A 15,338-nucleotide genomic window follows, 5' to 3' on the forward strand; every position below is an offset into this window, starting at 1 on the left:
TGGGTTACTGAATAGAGAACCTGGGATTTGAAGTCTATCTCTAAAGAAATAACTTTTCTGTAATCTCGCAACTATTTTATATACAACTGAATGTCATTGAATGGGGCTTTCAGGAACACAGCTTCTCACAGACTCAAGTGTCAAATTTGTGACTACCGCTCATACCATTCTCCATGACCACCTTCACTTTAGTTAGATTCATTTAGTCAGTGTTTAATTACTAACCAGAAGTCGCTGGAAATACAATTATACTTAGGGCAACGTTTGTAATCACTTGCAGCGTCTCAGTGGTGGACACATAAAATGTAACCTCTCAATTTCTGAAGAGATTGAGATAAAATAAAATAATGAAGGATGAATTCCAGATATAATATTTCTTAGTGATTAAAATTATTGTAAAGGACTTTGTTTGGCTTGAGAGCCAGTGAACACTGTCACTAACCCCCAGAGTTAGGCATATATTTCTCATGAGAATGGGAAGACTTACCAAGTGGCAGAGTGTGAGGAAACACATATAACTTCTTTAGAAAGCCTTACTACCAAAAGAGTGTGTGTGTTTGAGGGGAGGGGTGCTTAATTAAATTTTACTCAGTTTGTGCTTGCCAAATTTGCAAGTCTACTACCTTTCTCATTATTCTTATCATTCTCCCTAGCACATAGTGAATCAGCATATATAGAAAGGATGGGATTTATAACTTGAACATGAAGAGTGGGGAGAAACATTTTGCTCCAGTAGTTTGATAAAGTTGATTCAGATACATAAATATTTCAGTATAACATATAACATTTATACAGTGCTGACATTCCTCTAGTCCATTCTGAATTTTTAGATCCCTTAACCTCAGTAATTCCTCCTGCAAACGGACAAGATTTCTAATATTGATATGCTTATTTTACAAATAAGAAAACAGAGACTCACCAAAATTAGTTGATTTTTCCAGTCACAGAGATGGTAAAGTTGGAGCCAGGATTTGAACCTAAGGGGTGTGACACTAGATTTACACTCTTACCCACTATACTGTGTAGAAATAGTAATAGTTCCTGAATACAAGACATCAGGAATATCAGGTAAGTAAAAACAAAGTTTGCTGTGGTTTAGGCCAAGTCAGAGGTGTGTGTGTGTGTGTATGTGTGTGTAGAGGTATAGAGGTAGTGCCGTTCAGCTTTGGATTGGCCAATTCTGGATGCAACTACCTCTCTTTCTAAAGGTGATCCTAGTATTTCCTTTTTGCGATCAACTGATTATTATTAATCAACTTTCAACTTTCTGGAGTGATAGTTCTCAAATTTAGAATGCTTGAAGTCTCTTAAAAATAGAGATTGCTTAAGTCTACTCTAAGGCAATCAGATTCAAAAGTTCTGTGGTGATTTCCATAACATCTGCTTTTCAACAATCATCGTAATATTTATGATTCAGTGGTTCACAGCCCATCCTTGGAAAAATAGTTATAGGGAGTTACCAATGGATATAGATGCCCTTCCACTTAAATGCTACAGCATGCTTTAAAATTTCTACAAGGGCTTCTTGTTTTTATTTAGCATGTATACATTGGAAGACCATTGCTCTCAAAACCTTATGGCCAAAAAGAAGTGTACAATAAAAAAAGAAAAAAACTCGCAATTTTCTTGGACTGATCAAATTGTTAAAATCACAGAGCAACCAACTAATTCTAACTTAAAGAAAGATAGGCAACTTCAAGAAAGGATGGAACATGACCCCTAGCTTATTAGGGGCAGATGTCAGATTCTACACAAGCCAGTAAAAAGGGTTTACTAAAAGTTTAAAGCAAATTCCTCAAAGTGAAGTGTAGACTTCTGTGATAATATGAAACAAGGGAATTCATTCCCACTCATGTTGTCCTCCCTAGGCTTCTACCAAGTAATGGTGAGAAAGACTGGAGGCAGGACTGCCTGAAAAAGGCTTCCTCATGGAACAGACCTGGTAAAGGGGAATAGCAACCACAGAAGGATGGGAATCACACTTCACCCAGTTCCTTCTTTCTCCTCTTCCCTGAGGAGTGAATGCCTTCAGCCACCAGGGGAACAGAACATGTGAAGACCATTGCTGCTTATAGGAGCAGAAATAAATTCTATAACCACTGCATGAATCAGGATCAGCTGGAATCTCCTGCAGCTTGAGGAGGGGCAGAATCACTCACCTAGAACTTTTCACCTCCAAGACCCAGAAACATGGTGCCAGCCTAAGATTAAGGCTGAACCAATACAACAGAATAAATGAATAGGTAAACGATGAGTTCAATCTCACAGTTGGGGTGCAGGAAAAGTCTATAATTACATAATTATAATGTGTAATTATAATGCCTATAAATACACAGTGCAACTGATTGTTTCTTTCATAGATTTTCTAGTCCAGGGTGTAATGTTAATTAATGCGTATCTCCCCTAAGAATATTTGACATTATATTTTTCATCTTAATAACAATAAGTAGGTTTTTTTTTTCTAAAGTGCACCCTACAGAATATGTGTCATGGGACGGCCTAAGAAGGGCACTCTGACGCCAATCTTGATTTAAAGTTTCAAATGAGTATTTGAAGATTAAAAACTCTGAAAGGTCCTGCAATAAATATATTGCTAGAATGTTAGAATTTTCCAAATTTCATAAGCACATTTTCCCTTGAATCTTTTATCCATAATGTCAATAATGTCACATGTACCTGGATAGCACTGAATTATATCACATGGAACTAAACTTTCATTAAAAAAAAAAAACAACAAAAAACAATAACAACAACAAAAAACACTTAGGTAGTGATAGACCTAGAACATACTTGAACTTTTGACATTCCATAAAAGTGAAACTTCTCTAAGGGATGGCAAAAAAAAGACACATAAACAATATTGTTTGGAAAAGAACAGTTTGTTTTCAAAGAACTATCAGTAAGTTAGATTTTATAAAAACTTGCCCACCAAGTAAAAAAATACAGCATGTTTTCTTTTTTTTCCCCCAAATAAAAAAGACTGCAAATTTACTAAGATTTCAAAATTTCTGCTATTCTCTTTATGGTAGAAGACCTCCATGGCTATCATGTTAACAGCATCAATTTTATACCTTCCAACATTATTATGGCAAAGGCAAAAATAACATTATTTTTAATAGTCCAGGTATATGGAAAATCCCCCAATGTTTCTTGTATAGAACCAGCACTAATCGAGAAGACTCGATATTTTTGTTTAAACTCAGCATATAAATGGCTTTATAGTGTTTTGTTTGTTTGCTTGTTTCTGGTATTTTGTTCAAGTTTGCTTTAAACTGACAATGATCATGCTATGCACAGTCATAAAGGATGCGGGACAAAGTGTTCATATTCTTCCATATTAGGAATCTGAATCATTTGCAAACAATGGAATATCAGAAAACATTTTTATTTATCCATTTGACATGAGCTTAACTTTCCATTTGTGGGTAGCACCTGCCAAACGATTTCCATTTTCAGTCCTTCCCTAAGATGGTCTTAAACACTTTCCAAATATTCTGTTTTTATTTTGAACATAGAAAATTAGTGCCACTTTCATTGTAAATATGATTATTTATGATATTGATAAATAATCTGATATTTATAAATGAGCTATGTTTTACTTATTGGAAAACATTTTCAGCACTTGTGCTCTACTCTGTTTTGTTCTGACACCATAAATTACAGGGTTGAGAGCAGGTGGAATGACTACATAGTAATTAGCCAGAAGGATGTGGATAAAGCGAGGTATATTCTCACCAAACCTATGGGTCATGAATGAGAAAAATGCAGGGGTTTAGAAAGTCAACATGACATACACATGAGAACCACAGGTGCTGAGTGCCTTGAGTCGTGCATCATGTGAAGAAAGTCAAAATACAGCATGAAGGATCTGTACATAGGAAATGACAATTGCTATGATGTCAAATACCAGGATAGAGATGGTACATAAGCCATAGATGATGTCAACCCTGATGCTGGCACAAGACAAGCGGGCAATGCCCATGTGCTCACAGTAAGTGTGAGGAATAATTTGGTGTCCACAAAATGGAAGCCTTAGGATGAGTAGAGCAAAGGGTAAGGCAAAGGCTAACGGTCTCAGAAGGATGGCCAGTGCCATAACTGACACCACCTTGTTTGTCAGCACCAACGTGTAGCGGAGAGGGTCACAGATGGCCACATAGCGATCATAGGCCATGGCCACAAGCACAGCTGATTCCATGCCAGTGCACAGGTGGATGAAGAACATCTGGGTAAGGCATCCTTCAAAGGAGATTTCCCTCGGGGTAAACCAGAAGATGCCAAGCATTTTAGGGATGGTGGATGTAGACAGACCCAGATCAATAGACAACAGAGTGGCCAGGAAGTAGAACATGGGCTGATGGAGACTACTCTCAGTCTGAATCATAAAAAGCATGGTGATATTCCCAAGGACAGCTGTCAGGAACACAACAAAGAAAGGAAATCCAATCCAGAGATGCATACTTTCCAGCCCAGGAATTCCCAGGAGAAGGAAAGAGTAGGGATGAAATAGAGTGGTAATCATTGAGGCTGTTCTTCTGGGAACTTTTTATACTAAAATATATCATAGACTGAATGTCTGTCATTCATTGAGTTTGTCTTATCCTCGCTTAGTGCACAGAGAAAACAAATAAATCAGTGAAACTAATATCTATGATATTTCTGCATCATAGAGGCTTCAAAGTATGTACAATTTAATGGTAATACGTGGCCCAAAGATTTCAGTGTACTTCATTAGATCCATTCAAGTAAATTCAATATTTTAGTTCAACAAACAGTAATTATCTACCACATATGTACCAGATTATATGCTGAGACTGATCGCAAAAGATGAACTAAAGAACGTTTATTTTCTGATGCAACATAGTGGTTTAAATTTAGTGTTAGTAATTGTAACAGTTACGCAAATCAGCAATGTAAACTTATAAAATATTGGTGAGATAAAATTGTTCCCTTTCTACTTTAGAAGCACAAAAGATTCTCCTGAAAATTTTTTAACCTTATTTCATGGAAAAACTGTTTAATTCACAAATATACATGTTATGGACAAATAAGTAGATACATGATTTAAATATGACCAGACCCATTATAGTTCACATTTATGAGCCGAGCATAGGTAATCCACTCTTCGAAGAAACCACAAATGTATCGAACTGGAATAGTCTAAGATAATTTTGGATGTGTGCAGGTGTTTTATCGTTAAAGTCTGCAAGTCTTTCTCATTCCACAGTCAGCTTCCAATCTCTCCTTTCTTGCAGGTGCAAATATTATAGGAACCCTGCCTTGAGGTTTTATTATTGAAACCTCGTACTCTGGATAATCCTCTCAGGATAATCTTCTTACTCTGGATCTACTTAAGGTGGAATGAACATATTCCTCTTCATTTCAGATCTGGTGATTGTAAAGGTAAACTGAGGCTGGAGCCAAACCGGGAATGAAGACACAAGGCAAATGGCAGTGAGAATAGCTTTTATTAGGGCTTGCGGGCGAGGTTCCTTGGCCCAAAGGCATGGGCCGAGGAAGTCGCGCTGAGGGAGGAGGATAGGGGCTTTTTATAGCCAGAGAGGTAGGGAAGCTGGTTGTGCAAACAGGGCCTGGGGGGTCTTGAAACTACTAGGGCAGGAGTTGAGTAAGGGTCATGAGGAAGGGGTCTTTGGAAACTGTCAACCGAAACTGCTGTTTACGAACTTGTGGAATGCAGGTGAGCTGCAGGTCGTGGGGGAGTGTGGTTGCCCAGCCGGAACTCTGATGCATGTAAGTCTGTGGGTGTGGACAAGGGTAAAGGGAGTCTTTAACAAAAGGCCTACTACCCAGGGTAACGCCGCCATGTTGGATCTAGATTCCTGCCTAACAGTGATTAACCTTGCTATTTCTAATTGTCTTTCTGCTGACAACTGTCAAGAAAGAAACAGATTTACAAACATGCACACATACAAACATTAATGTTCAAGTTTATGAAACATCACAAAGTTGTCAGGCAAAGTGAGTTAATTTGTACACACCACTTCTTGATAGTGAGTCTAGTATTTGTTTTGCTATATTAAGTATTGCTATGATGTATCTCATCTTTATAAAACTGTGATCAAGCACACTGTGATCAAGAACTCTTTCTCTTTCACACACTAGTATGTGTGTGCACGCGCGTGTGCATGCGCATGTGTGTGTCTTGGAAGGGTGCACTGCAGCTTGGGTCTTGGACAAATTTCTTAAGAAATCTTAGAAGGTAGAAATTGATCCAGGTATAGGAAGAAGAAAAGGAAATTGAGTTAAGATAATTATTCCAAAACAAGCAAATTGGGAAACAGAAGAGGAATAACTCAGAAAAAAATAACTATTTAGAAAACTATCCTAATTTCATCAGGGGTGACTATATACAAGATGTGATGTTGTAATTGAGGAGATTGGTGAAAGAGATGTGACAAAATCCTATGTTCAGATTTCTTCTTTGTGAGTTTGGTTTAGCTAACGTAACAGGGCCCAGTATGTGAAAATGGAATAATGTTTAGAAACCAACACTAGGAATTGAGTTCATGTTTTGTTTCTCATTGCCATGTAATATTGAATAAATTATTTTTCTTCTCTGAGATTCCTTACCTATCAAATGAGAGTAAACTTCCTGCATCGCAAGAGCTTTACAAGCGATTTCTGACTCGAGATGGCTCATCAAAAAGTTGTATTACAGTTATTGCTTATCCTATTGATAATGACAACGTAAAAACTGTAGTGAATTTGTTTATACAGCTTGTCAGGTTATCCTTTACATAATTTAGCAGACATTCAATCCTGATACTCACTTTATCTGCATATAAATATTTTGGTAGCATTTTGAATCCAGTGCAAATTATTATTCTTATCATTTGACATTTACACAAAAATTGCACCACACATTTGGAAATTGCACCACTGAAAAATGATTGGGACTACTGTTTGTCAGAGAAAGATAGCATGTAATTTGGTTGTGTTATACTGGAGAGGGATAATTTCTGAATGGTTTAAGGTAACTTCATTTATGGTTTTTTTCTCCATGTCAAACCTGGACCTGTGCCGGGGCCATTTATCTAATCTTTAGATTAAGTTAGTAGGACTAAAGGAGAGAGAACAGTGAGAAATACACAGAAAACATGAAGAGAAGGAACTTTGATAGATCACTACATGGCTGTGAAGAGCTCAAGTGCATAGAATGGCAAAAGTATCAAAAGATGTAAAGGCTTCACACAGAGATTGTGTAAGATGTATAAGAAAGAATTGAAGGTAGTAGTTGCTCAAGTGTATATGAAATTATGCCAACACATTCTTACAGTAAGCTCCCTTATCCACTTCCCTCAATAAGAAGGTTTTCTTTTCTTTCCCCTATTTTATCACCTTCTGCTCTTTTCATTGTTCTCAGCCACAGATCAGAATCCATACTTCCAAAATGTTACTTACCAGCAGAGACACCTGCAGAAGTAAGCAAATCTCCCTTCACATTATTCTGAATTCCATTTGCTTAGGCGGGTGGTGTTTTGTACAGTGGTCACAACATCCAGAGTGAGATCTTTGCAACACCCTATATTGGAACACCCTAGAGATAATGGGACCTGCAGAGCTCTGAGCTTAGTATTAACCCTTTCCTGTGAAATTGAATGTTACTGGACATAGACAATCCATGTCCTGATTCTGAGACCAGATTCTGAAATATAGGATTATCTTATTTCCAAGGGTAAAATTAATATTTTAAAAATATATATTATTATTATTTTAAATCTTATAAACTCCTTAAATATTTTTAACAGTATTCCCGGTATCAGTTCTGCATTCTTTGTCCTGAACACCTCAAGGAGGGTGGGACTAGTCCATACACCATAATAAGTAGGCTAATGACCAAATTAAATCTATATATATCTTGTTACTATTGTGCAACTACCTCTTGACTCCATACTTAGTATAATAGTGACATTACAAAGTAAATAGTCATATCATAATGACTCAATATTTAGCATAACTACACTGTCTTAAAGTGAAGAGATGCATTCAATTTTGTAGACACTGAGAACTATCATGTCATTCCTCTGCAGGTTTCCCATGAGTAACGGAAAGCAGAGATGAAAATCCAGAGGTCAGAGACTAGCTATTTTGTTACTACTGATTGGTTATCTAAAATCACGTACAGTTTGCTTTATCCAATTAATCTCAATTTTGAAATCTGTAAAATGAGGAAATTTGTTAATCAGCTTTTGTCTCCTTTGTTCCTAACATCGTATGAGTTTTTAATCCCATGTCACTGCTGTGAAGACAGCAATAGAGAGGGAACGAGCTTGTGCAATGCTGCAGAGCTGAGTTTTCCAGGCTTCCATTTTAGAAGGTTTGTACATGAGTGATAGGGACTGATCTTGGTCACTGAAAAGGATGTCAGCTTCATAGTCCATTCACTGATGATTCAACAAATACACATTAATTATCTACTATTATCAGGCATTGTTTTAGGTGCTGTTCATATACTAACAAACAGAACTGATAAAATACCCTTTTCTACAGTAAGAGAAACAAGACAAGTGACCGAAGAAATAAAATAAGTCTTTCAACTTTATGTTGAAATGTAAAGTACAAAGTGGGAGTGGCTATGGTTATAGTAAGTGTTGGTAATTCTAAAGGAACATTGTCAGAGGAACTGACACTAAGAATATGACATTGAAGTAAAGGTTTCAGGGAGGTAAGAGAGCAAGCCATGTAGAATCTGGGAGAGGGTCAGGTGGAGTGTTCCAGGCAGAGAGAACAGCAAATGCAAAGAAACTGAGGCTAAGGCACGAATGGTGTGGTCAAGAAAAAGCACAAGTGTTATAGCATCAAAATCTCTGAGATATAACCATATTGGAAATCCTTAGTAGTTCATAAACACATATTTCATTGTCATCATTCAATAGGTACACATGAAAGGAGATCCTCATATAGTGGCTAGCACTCAGGGCAGCCCATGGATAGTAGTTCAGTCAAGGAGCCGTATTTAAGTCAATTACTTGTTGTCTTGTTTGGTTACCTTTATTTTCTTAGTATAGCAAAAAAAGAAATGGTAACAACAACAACAAAAAACACATTGCCAGACTATTAATAGTTATATTTTTAAGCATTGGTTGATAATGCATAGGTATATTTGCATGACTTCTCATCCCTTCTTCTATTAAGCTATAGTAAGTACTACTGGGTATTTAAGGATCACAAATGTATAAAGAAAACAGAAAATGAGTGTTTTATTTTGTTTAAGTAGTTAGTCAAATCGGGTGAAGAGGAAACAACAACATACGCAAATAAAAAAAACGGGTGGATGGTTCCTTTTATGGCAGTTCATTATTTGCATACATTTAAAAATCTGTATCACACAGTAAGGTTTACTTGCAAGTAGTTGCAAATATTGCTTTAGTTCTCTCCTAAATTGAGCGTCATTGTGGAGATTCTAATTCTGATAATTATTATCACCATGTGGGTGACATCCTTTACTACCCTGTAAATCTGAAGGGTTACATGTTTGTTTAATTTTGGAAATTGTTAGTCGTTTTTTCAAATATTTTCCCTCTTTATCAATAATTTTTCTGCAATTCATGATATATGCTTTTGAAAACATTTTTCCTCCAATTATGCAAACTTTTTTCATTTTCTGATATTTATTCACTAGTAATAATTTCATATTTGCTTTTGTGATTGCTTATGTAACAGGATGTATGTGTATGTACTTGAACATAACATTGTGTAATTTTATGAAAAGAATTTTATGAAAATTGATGAGAGAAAATCTACTAATTATCTTTTTTTCCCAAATTTTTTTTAGAAATTCAATTATACAAGGGTCATATTAATTTCCTATTGCTACCATAATGAACTATCACAAATTTAGTGGCCTTAAACAACACAAATTTACTATCCTATAGTTCTGTAGGTTGCAAATTCAACACATGTCACTATGCTAAAAGCAATATCTTAGCAGGTTGCATTCTTTCCTGGGGGCTTTAGGGGAGAATCCACCTTCTTAACTTTTCCATCTTTTGGTGGCTGCCAGCATGTTTTGGTTCATGGCCTCCTTCTATCTTCAAGGCTTGCAATAGCCTGTGCAGTCTGTCTCACATAACATCCCTCTGACAATGACTCTTTTGCTGCCTCCTACTTCCACTTTGTAAGGATGTTTGTAATTACATTGAACATGCCTATATAATCTAGAATAACTTCCCTATCTTAAGAACAGATGATTATCAGCCATAACTCTATCTGCAACCTAAATTCCCCTTTATCTTTGGGGTTCATTATTTTACCTGACACATAGGTTGCTTTATTTTTTTTTTTAATTTGTTTACTTATGCTGTACCTCACATATAGTGTCTACAGTGCTTTTTTCCTTCTCCTCTTTTTTACATGTATATACAATTGACTTACTCATTTACATTAGAAATTAATTATCAACAATCCTTCTCTTGATACAACATGTATTTATCCTGAGAAGACTTTTATTAATATTTACGTTGGCATTTGTTGGTTTCTTCTAAGTTTTCTGGGATCTTTCCAAAATATAACAATTTAAAAATAATTTTCATCCTGGGGTTTTACTGGGCCATATATAAGTACAAGGTAAGAAATATAACTAGGAATCTTGATGGCCTGCACTGAAAGCTTTGCTATTTAAGATCTACACAACTTTGGGCTTTAATTAGGTTTTCAATTTTACAGTTCCTTCACGGAATAGAAGTAAAGACTCTTGATTTCTTAATTCGAGTTTTAATATTGTTTTCACATGCAGAGTTTCCATTTGAATCTTTAAAAGGGTTCTAGTTTTTTAACGAACACTTCAAATTTTATTTAATTTTCTTAAGTATATTTAATTGCAGTTATTATAAAACCTATTTGAAAACAGTATTATTTGATCTTCTATGTTTATTCCTGTTTAAGAAAAGACTGGTGTTATGACACATTTGTTTGATTCTTTCTCTGCTTGGTTATGCTAATGCAAGATACTTTGTGTAAAATAAGTTAGAAATATTAATAATTTAAGTCCAAGGATAATGTATATAACACTATTCTAACTTAGAAGATTTAGCTTTAGATTTACTTCTGGCAGGTGGCCATGGTCACTAACAATCTCAGATCTTAATTAAAACAGCATTTGAGATCATTTGAACCTATGTCAGTCTCTCTGTGAATGCATCTATTTCTGGCTCACTCTGAACACTTAGGGAAGTTCCCTATGAGATCACCAAATGTCTGGGTAGTTTCTTGAATCTGCCTACTTCCAGTAACCATTTTAGTACCATATTCTTTTTATTCAATTCTACAATTTTAATATTCACATAGTGCCTTTATGCTGTTGAAAATTTACATAGTTGGAGCCTACCCACTCCCCATTGTGTATCTAAGCTCATCCGGCCAGCAGAGGTAGAATCAGATTTTCCTTGATTCTCTCCCATTTGAACCTCCCTTAGGAATTCTGTTTCTATGGAAATTCCCTGTACCTCTACCTGAGCAACTCACATTCCTTAGACCCACAGCTCTCTACTCCGTATATACCATGAGTAGCTACAGTTCCCCCAGGCTTCCAGAACTCCAGGACAAATTAGAGACTTCCTTAAGCATTGGTATATAAACTGGTAACCTTCTAGACTCCTTAGGCAGAATGAAGCCCAACTTGAGCATCCTAACCAGGAGTAAGAGTACAAAGCAATAAGCTAATGAAGGGATGGGTAAACAGAAGTAGCCTACACATTTTATAAGTCCGATGGAGGGAGGAGGGCAGAGCTAGGAGGGAAAACAACTGCCATTTGTGAAAAGAAACAAGGAAAGAAAAGGTTGGCTAAAGGAAAGAGAGATTGGCTTTAGGAAATTAGAAATAGGGGATATAAGTGAGGAGAAAATGGAGAAAATTTTGTAGGAGAAAATAAAGTGTTAGTGATACAGTAATATAAAGGAAAATGTGGTGGGCTGTTTTAGATAACTGAATGAAAATGTTTTAATAGAATGGTAAAAAAAGAGGTTTGAACTGTTATACCAATAAAAAGAGTGAAAAAAATGCCTGTAGTTTGGTATACAAGAGTGGCAATGCTGTTTTGATATCAGAAAGAGTAAAGCTGTCTGGGAAGCAAGCTGAGGATTTTGAGAAAAAGAGCACAATGATGAGAAGGAAGATGACTGGAGCAAAACCAGGTGTATACTTCTACTTCTCTTTACACACTTAAGGAAAAATGATCCCATTATGTAACAATCTCACAAGTGATAACATAGCAATGTTTTCCCTTTTAATATGAGATCTGTAGAAAGAAATTATCTTGTTAGCAGAGGAGTGACTTGACTTGCCAATGTTTCATTGTTGTTGCTTTGTTTTTCAAGAATTTACTACCTGCTATAAAAACACAGTTTTAGGAAGAATCGCACAAGAGTGGAAAGAATGAGATAAAAGGCTAACAAAGTATCACAGAAAGAAACAGTAATGACAGTGCTAAAGATCAGAAGTAAATAAATTAAAGCATGTTGGACATAGAAACAAGGGGACTTATTAATGAACTTGACAGAGGTAAAAGGTTTTTAATAATGGAGAACAATACCTAGTTTTCAGATTTGAATAACCATGCAGTAAGATTTACTTTTACTGAGAAGGATACGTTAAAGGAATTTTTAAGGAAAATTCTTTATTGATTGTGTGATGTTTACTGTGCCTCTTAGATGTTCTAATATCCAGTATGCTGTCGAATATACTATTTGGGAGATCATTTGAGGAGTCAGGTGTGCTGATGTACAGTGGAGTTACCAATGCATAGACAGATTTGAATGCTGCATTGCTGAATTTAAAAATCTTAGAGAAAGAACATAGTTATATAAGAGAGAGAAAACCACATCTAAAATACAAGGTACCCATGGCAACATTTAGAAATCTGACTATGAAGAAATATTCAAGAAAATTTTTAAAAAGATTAGCAATATGAAAGGAAGTAAGAGTATATTCGTTATATACATACAGTGTGCTATGTTATACATATAGTATGTTATACATAAACATATTCAGTATATATAGGTGCAATATATATGTATAAGAGTATGTTATATATATACACATATAGTATATTTGAACCTTTTATTTTAAGTTCAGGGTACATGTGCAGGTTTGTCATTCATTTCTCACTGTAAGAAGTTCCACTTGTGTCTAACTAAATTGTCGAAAATATATAACAAATATATATTTCAAAGTATATGTACTTCAAAATATAGGTACATACATACATATATACATATATGTGTATATAAACACACACACAAACACCTATACATATTTATGTATGTGTGTATGGGTATGTTCGTGTATATCTAACTTGCTATTTGAACATGTGTATATATATAAACTAGTACATATGCATATGTACACACAAACTTTTAAACAAATTATATAAAGATATATACTTTGTAATATATACTTTGTTTCAAAGAATGGAATGATCCAGGGTCACATGCTGCTGGAAGTTGTAGTAGGATGAGACAGGGATATTTGTTTGGGTTTGGTATCCAGAGATCAATAATTAACTTAACTAAAACTGTTTTAGTTTCAGCCAGGTGTTGGGTAGGATGCTAAAATAAAGAGATTTTGGGTGAAGTGAGGACAGATTATATACCCTGTTTGGTCTCACAGCCCCTTTTCACATATTTTTAAATTATTTCAATTGATTCATCTTCCTTGATGGGTGATACTGTTTATCTGTTTTCAGTCTTTGTCACCAGAAATATATAGATATTCCTAGTTTTAGTTCTAAGCCTTTTTTCAGCTTTTATTTTAGGTTCAGGGGTACATTTACAGGTTTGTTATCCATTTCTGACCATAAGAAGTTGCACTTGTGTCTGATCAGATTGTAAACACAAAGAAAATTTTGTCAGCATCAAAATAAAGGTAATTTATAACACGCAAGGCAACCCTTACTTAATTATCAGCAGATTTCTCAGCAGAAACCTTGTAAGCCGGGAAAGGATGGGATGATATACTCAAAGTGCTGGGGGCCAAATGAGATTACTGTATTCACTCAACCCAGTTTGTCCTTTACAAATGAAAGACTTTACCCAACAAACGACACTGAGGAAATTTGTCACCACTAGACCTATCTTACAAGAGGTGCTGAGGGGAATTCATTCTGAAATGAAAGGATGCTAAATAGTACATATGAAAGTACAAATCTCACTGGTAAATGTAATATATATACGAATGCCGAATAATGTAATACTAAATGGTGGTGAAATAATAACTTTTAACACTAGTATAAAAGTGAAAGGAAAAAATATTAAGAATAACTACAACTGCAAAAAGTTGTTAATTGATGCAAATATAAAAATAAACTCTGACACAATAATATAAAATGTGTGCACAGGTGAGTAAGTGTAGAGTTATTGTAAATTAGTATAAGATTGAAGGTTAAGTTGTTAGCTTGAAATGGAGTTATAAAATATGAGGTAAAATAATGAGTAAATCTGTGTTTGATTTCTTTGTTTTTCTTTTCAAAAACGATTTCTGTCTGATTATCTCCTTAATTATCCCCAATTCACATTGATTGAGGTATGGCTGTTTCAAATGCTACTTTGATGTTCAAAACAAAGTAATTCAGAAGGAACTATGTAATTCTGCACAGGTTAAAGAAGTCATACATATGTAACTTATTCAGCAGTTATTCTCAGAAAAAAAAAGCTCTCTTAAAAGAGGAGTTATTTTATTTCACCAACAAATTAGTTTAGTGATTTTACAGTTGTATTTTCATTCAGAATAGATTGTAACATAAAAAGAATGTTTAATGTGACATGATAGACTGGATGGGTTGCACTTATTTATCAGCAAAGTGTTGTCATGGCCAACGTTTCTATTTTTATGTCTTCTGAAAACCATCAGTCATATTTTATGCAGTTCTATTTATTCAAAAACGTGATGCCCATAATTTTGTTCGTTTACATATTTCTCAAGAAGATGGCTATTTTATGTACACAGACAATTTTTTCTAGTAGTTATTTATTCTTTATTTTACCTGTAAAACATCCCACATTTTATAAAATGGGATATAGACTTATATAGCATATGATTTACAACCTTATCACTATCATTAATTTGGGTAGTAATCCCGATAATTTATGTGGCATTTCTTTCAAACTACCAGGATTTGTTAACCTCTCTAATATTGAGTAAGGCATTTTTCTATGGAACAGTAAAAGCTTTCCATGGTCAGAAATGCTTTGAAAATACTGCCCCATCAAATAATAATAGCAAGGTGCATGAAGACAGATTAGATTAATTTAGTTAACTTTGAAAATGATTGAGACTAGGTGCATTGGCTCACTCCTGTAATCCCAGCATTTTGAGAGGCAGA

At 35.1% G+C, this 15,338-nt stretch overlaps 1 protein-coding gene across 1 annotated transcript; it reads right to left on the minus strand.

Moving 5' to 3' along the window:
- Positions 1 to 3,595: 3,595 nt before the first annotated feature.
- LOC105532997 (olfactory receptor 52E1-like) lies at positions 3,596 to 4,522 on the minus strand. The gene is given in 1 exon segment (XM_011971336.1): positions 3,596 to 4,522. A coding segment is annotated over 1 exon segment (927 nt).
- Between the last annotated feature and the right edge of the window lie 10,816 nt (positions 4,523 to 15,338).

Source organism: Mandrillus leucophaeus, unplaced genomic scaffold (assembly GCF_000951045.1).
Source record: "Mandrillus leucophaeus isolate KB7577 unplaced genomic scaffold, Mleu.le_1.0 Scaffold1212, whole genome shotgun sequence".
NCBI classification, from domain to species: domain Eukaryota; kingdom Metazoa; phylum Chordata; class Mammalia; order Primates; family Cercopithecidae; genus Mandrillus; species Mandrillus leucophaeus.